Here is a 15,161-nt window from a genome sequence, read left to right on the forward strand (position 1 = left end):
ATTGTCTGAGCCCTAATTAGACTTGTCAGAATTGTATAGCTCGAATACTGTCAGGCTCTTTATTATATTAAGAGCAGTTGGTAAGCATCTAGGTTTGAAAACCTTTAGAGAGGATTAAATGATTTGTGTCCTTAAGATGTCACATCTAAACCTTTATTCCCCTCCTAAGTCCATTTTATTTTTTCTTGAAGGGTCAAAGTTCCTTAACTTGTGGCTACAGGAGTTTTTATGAGTTGTAGACTGTAGAAAGTTGATTACATAATCGTAATTTTCTTGTATGTTTATTATCTCTGAGGATTACTTTTGAGCTTTACTCTTTCCCTTTTGGCTTGAAAGTGTGGTGATTTCTGTTTTTTTCCCCAATGGACATTTTCTGTCTTACTAAATACCATATATTTAATTTTAAGATCTTTTATTTATTTATTTTTTTAATAATATATACTGTGTTATATTAGAAACTTTAACCTGAAAGCCTGTATTTAGATTCTTGTCACGGGATAAGTTGTTTTTAATTCTCCATACCTGCTTCGTTTCTTCTACAGGACACAGCCAGTGTGAAGTCCTCCAGCAGTCTGGAGCCCAGCCTTTTTTGTGATGAAGAGATTCCCATCAAGTCCGAGGAGGTGGTCACGCACATGTGGACGGCGCCCTCCTTCTGTGCTGAGCATGCTTATTCGTCTGCTTCTAAGAGCTGTTCTCAAGGTATTACGGCCCTTGGTAGCGGTATGGAGAAGAGAAGCCTGAAACCATACTGAATCTCTCTTTCAGTACAAATCCTGGCAGTGAAATGCGATAGAACCTGAAAAAATGCAACTTTGGAAAAGCCAGTCTCTGTTTGCATTTTTCTGTCATTAGGTCATAACCTGAAAATTTCCATAGAATTATTGAATCCTAATTAGAAGGACTTCAGAGGCCATTTGGTCCCATTCTAGTCCCATTTTATTTTTATCAAATCCCTGATAGGTAGTTATTTATCCTCTATTTGTTTATTACCGGTTGTTGAGGAACTTGCTGCTTTTTAAGAATATTCATTCTGGTTTTGGAAAGCTTTGTTAGTTTTTCATCCCTTGGTAAATAATTTCTCTATTATGTTCACTTTCTTTGTCCCTAGTGAAAATAAGTCAGACTGCTTTAGGTCACACCTCTGGAAAAAGGAGAGTATTTCTCTCTTCACAGTAAAATTCAGGATTTTATGGAACAGCATATTATTGCTGTTTGTTAAGCAGGTATTATTCATATGGGGCAGTTATATGCTTAATCTTTTGGTATTCTCTGAAACAGAGAGAGCATGGGGTAGGAGATTCTCTCCCATTCCCCTTCCCCTCCAGTCACAAGGTAAAGAATCAATAAGGAACCTGTTTTTTTACTCTAAACCAGTTTTTTAGAGTGGTCATTAGAATTCTAGGTCTTTCTGTTCTGTATTTTAAAAAATTTTATTTTCACTTTCATACTGATGCAGTGAACTCAAACTTCGAAATTAAGTTCTGGAGGAGGAGGAACCATTCCTCTAAATATTTACTTTCAAAACGTTACATTTTTTCAATAGTTTTCATTTTTTTTGTCTTATGTTTTTGGGGAAAGGTTCTAGCACCCCTAGGAAGCAACCTCGGAAGAGCCCTCTGGTGCCCCGCAGTTTGGAGCCTCCGGTGCTAGAGTTATCGCCTGGAGCTAAAGCCCAGCTGGAAGAACTTATGATGGTTGGAGATCTCCTGGAGGTGTCTCTGGATGAGACTCAACACATATGGCGGATTTTGCAGGCCACACACCCACCCTCTGAAGACAGATTCCTGCATATCATGGAGGTATGGATTTGAAGCTTACTTACAGTGGTTTTAAAACCAGTTAGAATGTCCAAGTTCCTTGGAGGTACCACAGATTGCTGCAAGGGGTGGCTGGGTGGGTAGTACTCTGATTGTCCTACTTTCTCATTAACCCAAAGTAGTTCTGCTTTGTGGTTTTCTTTATTGAGATTCTATGTAATATTCAGTTTTTAAAAAGGCCATTTCTGCCGAAAAGAAAGGGAGGTACTGTAATTCACAAGTTGAGAACAACTTCCTTAGCCCAGACTCACACTGGTGAAAGGCCCAAAAGTTAGGCAGGGGACAATATAGTGGTTGAAAACAGGAAGCAAGGGAATGGTTAAATAGAAGTGGAGTGGGTGGGAGGGGAAGTCCACATACATTTATACAATTTACACACTTTTATACAATTATAAATCACACAGTTTCTAATTTATACAGTTTATACATGTTGTTCTATCCACGATCTCATTCATCCTCACCATAATCCTGAGGGGGAGGGGGAAAGGATAGACATGGCGAGTATTTAGCTCATTCTACCTGTGAAGAAAGTAAGGGTCAGAGACGTAGAAACTTGCCTGAGGTCACATGTGGAGTAAAAACAGAGACCTGGCTTCTCTCTCTGGCATTAGATGCCATTATCCTTTTCATTATTCTTTTCCATGACTGTTTCCATGAGGCGGAAGGTACACTGCCAGCAGCAGTTGACACGGGTACGCCTGGTGCACTGTGGTTTGTCTCTGGTTTGGAAGTCAGATTGAGGGCGCCTAACTTAGATAGTATTTTCCAGTCGCAGAGCATTTTCTTCACATCCGTTATCTCATCTGATCTTTATTTTACATATAAGGAAACACAAAGTGTTGAGAAGTTAAATATCTTATTCAAGATGTGATAGACTTAAGACACTTGTGACCCAGCGTTCTTTACGAATCTGCAGATTCTGAGGTTCCTGTCAAAGATATTCCAGTATCAAATCTGTGGGAAAATAAATTCTCAAGTGTTATTTCTTAAGTAATTATCAAGCTTACGTTTTTCAATATTTTTCTACCTTACCCCTTGTTCTTTCTGTTACTAGACACACTTTTACTATTAAAATCTTTAAGGTTTACTACCTTGGCATATAAATAGCAACAATATTAGACAGTTGAAAAAAAAAGGCAAGTGTTTTTGCTTCGTGACAGCAACTGTTTTCTTCTGAAAGTCACTACATACCCTTTGTAATGAGATCATGGATAAAACTTTGTGTTTTGCTGACAGTTTTGATAACTTCTTAACCACCAAGGATTTATTGAGTTAATAAAGAACTTTAGTACTGGTAAGTGGAGACCCAAAGAGTTATTACATAATTATTTAGTATACATTTAGCTTTCTAGGTATGTTTTCATCTCAGTTACGTAGAGGCGCTACAGACTAAATTAATATATGCAGACACTTTTTTTTGCCTTTTTTTCCCTCTGATAAGCTAAAAATAAGTCAGATATTTTATTTAGGGCTTGCCATTATTTTCTACTGTTATCTTCTTTGAATATTATATTTGCCTTCTTAAAATATCTTCAGAATATTTATTGTGGTATAATGTACACAACATAAAATTTATCATTTCAACTGTTTTTAAGTATACAATTCAGTTGTTTTAATTACATTTATAATATTATACAACTATTACCACTATCCATTTCCAGAACTTTAAAATTATTCCTAACAGAAACTCTATACCCATTAAATAATAAATCCCATTTCCCTCCCCCCAGCCCCGGTAACTCATATTCTACTTCCTGTCTCTATGAAATTGCCTATTCCTGATACCTCATGTAAGAGAATAAAACAATTTTTAAATGTCTTGCTTTAAAATTGTTTCTAAAAAAATAAATAAATAAATAAAAATAAAAAAATAAAAATTGTTTCTATTTTTATACTTTTGAAGGATGACAGCATGGAAGAGAAACCATTAAAAATAAAAGGAAAGGACTCTTCAGAGAAGAAACGGAAACGGAAGCTAGAAAAAGTAGAACAGCTTTTTGGTGAAGGAAAGCAGAAGTCCAAGGAGCTAAAGAAAATGGATAAACCTAAAAAGAAGAAATTAAAATTAAGTGCAGAAAAATCAAAGGAGCTGAACAAACTGGCCAAGAAACTAGCAAAAGAAGAAGAGAGGAAGAAAAAGAAGGAGAAGGCTGCTGCAGCCAAAGTTGAACTTGTGAAGGAGAGCTCGGAGAAGAAGAGAGAGAAGAAGGTGCTGGACATCCCCTCCAAGTATGACTGGTCAGGAGCGGAGGAGTCCGACGACGAGAACGCTGTGTGTGCCGCGGAGAACTGCCAGAGGCCCTGCAAGGACAAGGTGAGTCTAGCTGCGCCCGCCAAGTGTGCGCGGGGACGTGGAGCAGCGGCCGGGCACACCGGGGTTTGAGGTAATCATGGTCTGTTTGGTCTTGTGACGTCACATGTTTAATTCAGTTTCTAGAAACATCTTCAGTTATGCGGCTCTTAGTGGAAGAAATGTTGTGTTTTAGAAATCGTATACGTGGTGGTCGTCCTGACCAAGCGGAGAGAAGCCGTGTGGTACCAGGAGCAGTGCGTCTCGGGCATGGGCACAGCAGGGCTCAGAGCAGTCGTGTCCCTTCCCTGCAGGGTGCCTCGGGGGACTAGACATCTTGTCAGTTAGCCACAGTGGCCCGAAAAGTCCTGGGCCGGTATCCTAAGAGCTGTGGCAAATTGCATTGAGTTCAGTTCTGAAGACCTAAAACTAGGGGGTTAAATCTTCCCTTTTGGTCTGTGTCTTATCCACACCCAGCCCTATGTATACTCTCCTAAATAGAATATGATTGTTTTCACATCTCTTGCAAAAAATAAAGACCTTTAAAGGTATTATTTTTAAAATGTCAGCCCTCAATTTTAAATATTAGCAAGGATAGGATGGTCTTCCTTAAGGTAATAATTGATGTTATAAACTTCTGAGAAAGACGGATGGACTTTATGAAAAATCCTAGTTCATTAAATGGCTGAAGGTATCTATTGTAGTGTTCCCATCAAGATTATTAGTAAATTCATGGTTTTAATTTTATTATCTCCTTACACCACTTGATGTTTAGAATTTTAATAGCTCCTCAATTTCAATATATAAACAATAAACACAGCTGCATCACTATTCCCTTACTTTCCTCCTCAGTTAAATACTTGTTAGAGCTTGAAGAGGTCACCTTGTCCAGCCTCTTCATTTCACAAATGATGAAGCCAGGACTGAGTGAAGATAAATGATGTGACCAAAGTCACAGAGCTCATTAGTGGCAAAACCAAAAGTAGAACCCTGGCTCCCAGACCAGGTGCTCTCCGCTAATATCCCCACCCCTCCGGTAACTGAGATGCAAGTACAAAAACACAGTGCAAAACTAAATGACACATATTTAAATTATACTTACTAAAGGTTTTCTACTCACTTTTGGAAAATGAATAGATAGTAAAATATATATCCCATAGTCCAGCTTTCCGAGGACCACAGCTGTAAATATTTTACTGTGTTTCCTTCCAATTCTTTTTCTGTATAGTTTGTTTTATATCATGTCATACTGTCTATTCACTTTTGTATCTGCTTTATTAGTTTCGTAAGTATTTTTCTGTATTATAAATATTTTGGTAGATACATTATATGTATGTGTATTATTATTATTATTATTTGCGTGTATTATTTTTATCTTTCATTTGAATTTATTCTCATCTGAATGTGTTTATTAAAGAGGCTGATGACAGGTTAGCTCTTTCTCTTTGGGTCTGAAGTATTAGCAGCTTAGCGTTGGCAGGACCTTCTCCCTTTTCTTCCTCCTTTAACTAATTGTATGGCAGCTGGAGGACTGGCAACAGGATATGTTTCTTTTTCAAGCTTTCCTATCGTCCTTCCTACAGTGTTTATATCCATCATGAACCTTTCTGTTTATTTTCTCCTTTTCACTTAACAACCTCTCCCCTCTCCTCTGTTCAGCATTTAAAATACAGTTCAGTTCATCTACTATCCCTGTTCTTTTCCTGTAGCATATAAACACTACAGGCAGTTTTTTTCTCATCTGCCATAAAATTGTTAACACATGTCCTGCTTCCTCTCAGGCTGGTCAAGGAGTAAGGTGAGATCATCTATATGAAAGCACTAGTTAACCAAAAATGCAACTTAAGTGTTAAGATGTGATCATTATTTTTAGATGAACCCTGAGATTTGCTCCTAACATTATAGGTATTTAAAAAAAAAAATCTAGAAAGGGGAATCCCCTGGAAGTCCAGTGGTTAGGACTCCACAGCGCTTCCACTGCAGGGGCCCTGGCTTCAATCCCTGGTTGGGGAACTAAGATCCTGCATGCCACATGGCGTGGCCAAGAAAAAAAAAATCTGGAAAGTTATCTACATTTTGATGGAGCAAAAGTAGATTTAGCTGAATATTTAGAGAAAATGTCTATTGTTTAAAACATACAAAGATTTGTACACATTAATTTGTTAAGATTAGTACAAAAATTGTCAGAACACATACACAGGTGAGCAAGTGTGCCTTAACCTGTCAATAGCTACGTGAAAGAAACTTATGAATGATGTATTTCTATAATGTGTTTAATTTTAAACAAATTATTTCAGATTATAAACATTTTGTCTGTCATTTCTGTTTTGCAATTTTTATGGTTCTCCAAGGCTGTTTCTGACACCAGTTTTACTAAATGGAAGGTGTGTTTCTTTAGAAACTTGGTAAAGAATTTTACAGCTTTCTCAATTTGGAGTATAGTGTTTCTCTAAGGAAAACAAATTAATGCATGGTACGCATCTTCAGAACAAAAGGATGACAAGAAAAGAATGTTTTTTAAGGAAGTCTGTGTTCTTTAAATATCATGTAGCAAAAAACCCACACAACTTCTTGGGTTCATTTATATTTAGGTAAATGTATTCTAACTAGTAATTACTATTACTTTTACCTAAAAATGTGCAGATTGAGAAAACTTTGAAGGATTACTTAAATGTACCTAGCTTCAATTTCAAGATGTTTTAGAAAGAAAAAAGAAAAATATTATCAGAAAATGTAAAAGGTTTAAAAAAAACCAAAACTGTCTCTTCCATCATTATCAAATTCAAGTTGAAATTAATTTTAAAAGTAATAATGAAGAACTGTTTTCAAAAAATTAGTTTTAAGGTTCAGAATCTTTTTCTCCGTGAACTTTGCCACTTTCATTCGATCTTATTGGTACCAAGAGTAAAACGAGTTAACTTGAAGGAGCAAATTCTTTCAAGCTAATATTTAAGTAACATTTTTTCTGCATTAAAATAAATATTTAATCTTACTTATGAAAATAGATTTTTTTCCCTTTACTTTTTTTAACCTTCTTACTATGGGCTTTTTCCTTACCCATTACTACCTCCCTAAGAAGTTCGGCATGATAAATAAAGAGAAACTATGTTTATAAACTTATGTCTCTCACTTTTTTTTTTTTTTTAATTTATTTATTTATTTATTTATTTTTGGCTGTGTTGGGTCTTAGTTTCTGTGCGAGGGCTTTATCTAGTTGCAGCGAGCGGGGGCCACTCTTCATCGCGGTGCGCGGGCCTCTCTTGTTGCGGAGCACAGGCACCAGACGCGCAGGCTCAGTAGTTGTGGCTCACAGGCCCAGTTGCTCCGCGGCATGTGGGATCTTCCCGGAACAGGGCTCGAACCCGTGTCCCCTGCATTGGCAGGCGGATTCTCAACCACTGCGCCACCAGGGAAGCCCCTGTCTCTCACTTTTACTATTTGTTAGCCACTCTGATTTTTTTTTTAATAAATAAATAAATTTATTTATTTATTTTTGGCTGCATTGGGTGTTCGTTGCTGCGCACGGGATTTCTCTAGTTGTGGCAAGTGGGGGCTGCTCTTCGTTGCGGTGCACGGGCTTCTCATTGCGGTGGCTTCTTGTTGCGGAGCGCGGGCTCTAGGCGCGCGGGCTTCAGTAGTTGTGGCGCGTGGGCTCTAGGCACGCAGGCTTCAGTAGTTGTGGCACGTGGGCTCAGTAGTTGTGGCTTGCGGGCTCTAGGTGCACAGGCTTCAGTAGTTGTAGCTCACGGGCTCTAGAGCGCAGGCTCAGTAGTTGTGGTGCATGGGCTTAGTTGCTCCGCGGCATGTGGGATCTTCCCGGACCAGGGCTCGAACCCGTGTCCCCTGCATTGGAAGGTGGATCCTTAACCACTGCACCACCAGGGAAGTTCCAGCCACTCTGATTTTAAAAGATTTTTGTGGAGAGTTGTCTCGGCAAAAGTATTGCATTATCAGTGGCTTTATCATTCATATCTCCTTGTAGCATAGGTAATCAAAGGTTGGATTACCTAAATGAGGGAGTCACACACACCGAGACACACAGACACAGACACACGCAGAGACACACACAAACTGGTGATGTTATGATAGGGTAACCAACTGTCCCAACTTGCCTGCGACTTTCCTGGTTTTAGCACCGCAATTCCTGTGTTTTGGGAAACCTGTTAATCTTGGGCAGACTGGGGGAGGGTTGGTTACTTATTGTTAAGATCACCAAAAAAAACATACACGGGGATTGTGAACGTATGTCATACTTGATTAAATTGTTTTAATTTTGAAATCCGGCTTTTGCAAGAAACTTCGGTGCAAAAGAGATTGCATGCCAAAATAAAAAGAGCCCAGGTGGGTAACTAAGCTAAGACTGTCACTAAATAACGAGGCTTTCTTTTTTCCCAGTGCAGTAATATGCGCTAAGAAATGAACAAAATATAATGTGCCAAATATTTTTTCTTAAGTGTAAATATGAAATCATATAGCAAAACATGAAATGCCAAACTAACATTATATTTCTTATTTAAGCACACATTTCCCCCAATCCAAACCCAGTACACTATTTTTACTATAGTTAAATGTCTTATCAGTTAATATCTGAACAGCTCATTGCCGTGAAGTTTTTCAGTAATTACTTTTTTTTGATTTGATAAGTATATCTCCCAGAAATACTGAAAGGGGAAATGACTATTAGAACTTACTATGCAGTTAGCCAAATTCTTTGTTCTTGAGTGTTCAGGCTGCTGCATAGTCTGCAGATTCAGTTGACATTCCAGACAAAAGTAGAACTGGATTTTGATTGTAAGTAGATGAACATGATAGGAAGATATTCGTAAAGAGAGCTATATTTTTAAAATAATTTATTTATTTATTCATTTTTGGCTGCGTTGGATCTTCGTTGCTGCGTGTGGGCTTTCTCTAGTTGTGGCAAGCGGAGGCTGCTCTTCGTTGCGGTACGCGGGCTTCTCATTGCAGTGGCTTCTCATGTTATGGAGCACGGGCTCTAGGCACGCAGGCTTCAGTAGTTGTGGCTCGAGGGCTCTAGAGCGCAGGCCCAGTAGTTGTGGCGCACGGGCTTAGTTTCTCTGCGGCATGTGGGATCTTCCTGGACCAGGGCTTGAACCCGTGTCCCCTGCATTGGCAAGCGGATTCTTAACCACTGCGCCACCAGGGAAGTCCAAGAGGGCTATTTTTTCCCTACTAGATTATTAAGGTAAATTGTTGTGTAACATGTAGGCTGGGATAGCATCTCAAGAAAAGTTATATACTTTTTTGGGATGGTGGGAGAGCTGGGCTTAGGAATGGACCTCTAGCCAAAATCACAAAAGGAAATGTTGTCTTCCTTATTTGAAAGACCGCAATAGATGTGATTTTGGGAGACCGGAAGCCAGGGCGTGTAGTGCACAATTAGATTCTAAAAGACATGGGGCCGCTTTTCTCGGCAGCAAATAGTGGTGAATTGGTTACACTCTTACCCGGTGGGGGCGGACTGGGTTAGATAACTGGAGGCAGGAGTAGTTACCTGTTGACTCAGGGGTGTCATAACCAGGGTGGCACCTCCAGGCTGGGCGGCCCAGAGAAGCACAGCTCTCCCAGTTCTGCTGACCAGCTCCAAATAGCCGGACAGTTGGGCTGAGCTCACCCCCGTCAGATTAGCACTTTATAAATCTTCACCTGCTGGTAGCATCTGTATTTTTGAGTCATTGTCTCCCTTTTCTGTCTCCAGGACAGTTTGCCACAGCAGGGACATTTAGATCAGTTGTTTTCTTCACTGCACAGACTTCAGAAGCTAAATATCACACAAACAATTGCAGAACAAAACCAAAATTTATGTTAGGAAGTAATTAAGTCACTCCGAACTTACAGAAAGCGGGATCACATAGTGCCAATGATGGTCAAATTTAGAATATTTAAGAATTACCTGGGGGGCTTCCCTGGTGGCGCAGTGGTTGAGAATCTGCCTGCCAATGCAGGGGACACGGGTTCGAGCCCTGATCTGGGAAGATCCCACATGCCGCGGAGAAACTAAGCCCGTGACCCACAATTACTGAGCCTGCGCGTCTGGAGCCGGTGCTCCGCAGCAAGAGAGGCCGTGACAGTGAGAGGCCCGCGCACCGCGATGAAGAGTGGCCCCCGCTCACCGCAACTAGAGAAAGCCCTCTCACAGAAACGAAGACCCAACACAGCCAAAATAAATAAATAAATAGCGTTCCCTTAAAAAAAGAAAAAAAAAGAATTACCTGGGAGCTGGTCACAGTGCAGGATCCTGGTTTGTCCCCCAAGATATTCTGAGTCTGTAGGTTTGGGACGGGTCTCAGCTACACTTTTAACAGACGCAACAGGTGATTCTGATGCAAGTAGTGCCGCAGGCAGTTACTTGAAGGTGCAGAATGTTTTGTGGAAAGTAGGATAGTGAGTAGAGCCAGGAGACTGTGATCTTAAAAAGTGCCTTCAGTGTCCCAGGCTGTGGACCAGGTGTCTTGCCAAACATTATTTTACTTGATCCTCTAAATAATCCTGTGAGCAAGATTTGATCTCCATTTTACAGATGGAGAAATGGAGCCTTAGGGAGATTAAATGACTTGCCTCAAATTTTACACCAGAACTCTAGGAACAGTGAAAGCAAAAAGATTATTTTGACAAATGATTTCTCCCACCCTTTACTAAAAACCTCGAAATTACTAACAGGAGTATCACACTTTTGATAAGTTTTATAGTATATGGACACTGATTTTGAAAACTACTCACTTTTCCTGAGACTCATTTCCCTAGCCCAAACCTCCTTCCTCTGTTCTTATAAGCTATACTGAAGTACTTAATTGATCACTTCATACGCCGTACTTTGCCCTGTTTTCTGGCAAAGCTCATTGTTGTAAGTGACTTCGATGTTGCTAGTGAAGTTATCAACTTTTGTACTGGGGAGAGAAGGGCAAGTAGCTCTTTTATATTAAAGGTTCTAATCCGCCGTGGCATAGCTGTAAAAACTACCCCAATCAGCTGCCAAACAGGAAAGCCCCAAATCACCGCACTGTTAACTATATGCCCCAGGCTTAAAGTCACCAAACAATAGTCCTTTTCTAGCCTCCTATAATCACAATGTTCTCTGGAGGGTCAGAGCTTGCCTGGCATCTGCCAGTGACCTATCGGTTACCCAGACTTTACTTTTAAACCTCAGAGTGACCTATTGACCTGTGTCTTTGACTGTTTTAATTGGTTAATTTGTAAGATTTGACCTCTGATATTTGCTAACTTTTTATAGGGAGTTGTATTTGTAACGGAAGAAGAGAAGAATAAAAAATATTAGTTTAAAAAGTAGCCTATGTGACTGCTTTTCTAAAAAGGTATTTAATGCTCTTCGTACTTTGGCTTATCTCTTTGAAATAAAGCTAATACACAGGATTGCCTTCACATTGTTGTACTCTTCTTTTCTTGATTGATAATTGCATTGTCTTAGAGCCTAGAAATTGTTAATATTAGCTAAAACTACTTGGCTGCTCTATTAGAAGTTCCTTTTTTGTCAAATTTTCTCAAACATGTTTCTGCCTCACAAGGAGCCCCAGGTATTTATGAGGTAATGGAGTACCTAAGAGGCCTAATTTTGTGGACATATTATGGAAAAAATAATTTGGGGGTATTAACTTCCCAGCTTCTTTCTTTAAAAAATAACCCCATAAGAAGTCATTGTCTGTCTCTGGGCGTCCCAGTTATTTGCTTTCATTTAAGCCAAGAAAGCTCTTTGGTTTGCTTGTATTCAGGCTTAATGTGTATGTAACCTAAACATTCCCTGATCTTGTCTCCAACAGGTAGACTGGGTGCAGTGTGATGGTGGCTGTGATGAGTGGTTTCACCAAGTTTGTGTGGGTGTATCTCCAGAAATGGCTGAAAATGAAGATTACATCTGTACAAACTGTGCAAAGAAGCAGGGGCCGGATAGCCCAGGTCCAGCACCACCTCCTTCTTTCATAATGAGCTACAAACTACCAGTGGAGGATCTTAAAGAGACCAGTTAGCAGATGCTGGGTTAGTCTGGGACATGGGGGAAAACGGACCACACAGAGACCTTAGTCAGTAGAGTGGTTTAGATCCACTCAGAATGTTGCTTCCAAAGACAAATGGCCTTCTGAGCAAGTCCTCCCAGCCGACTTCCTCTTTGCATGGACGTGGGATCTGCGTTCTCTGTCAGCACATCTGGGCCGAGGGTGTCTGCTTTGGTCCAGCAGCCAGTGTTTCAGTTCGTGTCTCCTCTGAGATTGCTTGTCACATTAAGGCCAGACATTTGAGCTCTAGGGTGGCTGGCTGGCATTAGTGCATGGGTGGGCTGGCAGGGCACGTAGGATGCAGCTTCTGGCCAGCTGGTACTAGTTAGAGGTTTGCAGCCGGCACCATCCAGAGGTGCTGATCACTGGGATCTCCTTGGTTAGGCCCGTGGGAGAGGAGTAGAGTAGCAGCTTCCTTCCGCTCTGCCCTGGCATTTGACGCCCGCACATCCAGCTAGGAGAGGGCCAGGGCTGAAGTTAGTCCTGTTAGAGGCCATGGGTAGTGGCACAGCCTGTAGACCTCAGCTCCATGTGCTTGTTTGTACCAAGAAGAAAAACCCAGTTGAGAGGCAGATCACCTCATCTTCCTAAGGAGGAGGATGGCATCTAGTTCGGAAGTCTGACTAGATAGGATTCTGGGAAGAAGAGATTTTATCTCAAGGCAAGGAGCCTTTTTTTGGCTTTGAGAAGTCTTGCTGTCTTGGGTCTACATTTTAAAGAAGAGCAGGTACGTGGATCCAGGCTTCTGCGGTAGCAAAGAAGACAAGTCAGAATGTTTGACTGAGCCACAGCGGTGCCTGCTTTTCGGGGAACCCTTCATCCACAAGCGCACCAGGTGCCACCAGGCTTCAGGCGTGGCCCCGAGCAAGACCAGCAAATAACAGCTCTTGCCTTGCAGCACGGCCCCCACTGGCTGTGGTTTCCAGGACTGGCCGTTTCTGACTGTGGCCCACGGCAGATGCTGTCGCACAGCACGTGGCTTCATCAGAAGACGTGGGCTTAGAGTACCTCTGGGTGACAAAGTTGTTTTAGTAAATCCATTTTTAAAAAAAAAGAAAAAAGGACTTGTTTTTACTTTTTTCTAAATGTCTCTGACTACTGACTGTTCTATAAATAGATTATTTTTCCTTTTTTAATATACATATATGAATATATAAATATATATATATATATATATATATATATATATATATATATATATATATATATATATATATATATATATATATATATATATATATATTTACCGTTACCAGCAGCTTATGACAGAGTTTCAGCATCAAAAATCCATTTGGGGGCTTGCTTTCTCGTCTTGCTTTTTAATAAAGGAATCCCATTCCTTCCTTGTAGTACAAGGAGTTAGCACTTCCTTCTCCATCCTAGCCCGACCAGATCTTCCATGTTGGTTTTGTTCAAATAGGTAATTATATTTCGTTTGTGTGTTGGGACTTGTCCCTTTCTGTGGGGAAACCTGGTCATACTGTATCTGTGATGGTAGTTCTGTTTTGTACGTGAAAGTTTGGAACTACGGTGCTGTGTTCTCCCTCCTGTTGTGTTCTGTGTCCTTGTGAAGGTGTTAGGTAAGCTGTATGGAAACTCTTATTAGAAGGGGACTAATTTTTTTTTTTTTTTTTTTTTAGGACAAAAAAACCCAAAAACCCACCAAACAAACTAAAAATGGTGTTTTGTCTTCACTATCCTGTGTCCCTTTATTTTAGTTTAAAGATCTGTGGTTTGACTTAAATTCATCAGTTTTCCTTTTAAAAGGGGGGAGCAGGGTGGGCCCAGAGAGCAGCTTTTAGTCTTGTCTTCCCTTTTTGCCCCGATCTCTTTTAAAGAAATGTCTTCTAGTAACTAGAAGTGAAATGTACTGTCCAGTCACAGTTTGCGTGGGTATGAGATTTAACTCAAAAGGCATCTTACTAAAAAAAGCAAAACCTTTCCTATAAAATCCAGTTTCTGGAAATGCTTTCTCTGTGGTTCTACTACCTATTTTTTAGTCACTTCTCCCTTAATATCATATAACATTTTGAGTGTCTTGGCCTGTTAAGAGGTTCATAAGTGTTGGTGTGCATGGGTCTTAAAATCTCATCTCAAGTGTGTGTATGATTTAAGATTTCAATGGAAATTACAAGGTAACTAAGTAACCAGTTTCATAACTTATCATTTTGCCAGTCTCTCAATACATAAAGATACTACTACTTAGTTAAGAATTTCATCTGGTTGATATTATAGAAGAAAGCACAATGTTTTTTGCCTTTCGGTCTTCTCTGTAAAAGTCTTCGCAAGTGCTTGTGGGTTAAAAATTGAATGCAGTCTTAAGTGATGGCTGCCCGGAATATATTTAAAAATACCTTGTTTTTCCTTCGTTCCTCAGCTATCAGCGGAGGGGCGTGAGGTGCTGAGAAAGACAGCTAAGGTGCTCTGCCGCTTGGAGTGTGCTGGATGGATAGAGGGCTGTTGAGGGAACACTTTATGTTCATAATAGGTATTTGCCTGCGTATTTGACTGAGAGAAAAACGCAAGGCAGTCTCCAACCATGAATAGCTCCCTGTTTATCTTCGGACATTTTGAAACTCAAATATATCGTTTAATTGATACTGTGGGATTTTCTGTATTTATTTGAAAGTCACAGAGGATTTGGTCTGACTTTTGACCATTTAGACCAAAGGTTGAGAACAGATGAGAGACAGTTAAAAAAAAAAGAAAGAGAAAAGAAAAATATATAGATATGTGTAATTTTGTAATGAGTGAACTAAGATTCATCTGTTAAAGAAATGATGATGTTTTTTTCACTTAGAGGAAATTACTTATTTTACAACTTAACTCCATTCTGCGGTATTGTAACCTTTCATATTAAAACTTGATTTAAAATGTTTCTTTACCCTTCCTATCTCCTCAGAGTCGCAATTCTTCACCACTCGTTCTTTAACTTATTCGTTAATTCTTTCAAAGGTATGTCTCACTACGTTCATTATAAACCATTTTGGCAAAGGTTATAGAAAGGAAGATGAAAACTGGTAG

General features: G+C 39.9%; 1 protein-coding gene across 3 annotated transcripts in view; it reads left to right on the forward strand.

The window, feature by feature from the left end:
- Positions 1 to 13,198, forward strand: part of KDM5A (lysine demethylase 5A) — a 77,930-nt gene extending 64,732 nt beyond the window's left edge. For all 3 annotated transcript variants that reach the window (XM_059935077.1, XM_059935079.1, XM_059935078.1), the window contains 4 exons: positions 543 to 702; positions 1,582 to 1,802; positions 3,724 to 4,134; positions 11,904 to 13,198. In XM_059935077.1, coding sequence (XP_059791060.1) covers positions 543 to 702; positions 1,582 to 1,802; positions 3,724 to 4,134; positions 11,904 to 12,110 — 999 coding nt within the window. In that variant the 3' untranslated portion in view covers positions 12,111 to 13,198. The remainder of the gene's footprint in view (positions 1 to 542; positions 703 to 1,581; positions 1,803 to 3,723; positions 4,135 to 11,903) is intronic.
- Positions 13,199 to 15,161: the final 1,963 nt, after the last annotated feature.

Source organism: Balaenoptera ricei, chromosome 10 (assembly GCF_028023285.1).
Source record: "Balaenoptera ricei isolate mBalRic1 chromosome 10, mBalRic1.hap2, whole genome shotgun sequence".
In the NCBI taxonomy this organism is placed as follows: Eukaryota; Metazoa; Chordata; class Mammalia; order Artiodactyla; family Balaenopteridae; genus Balaenoptera; species Balaenoptera ricei.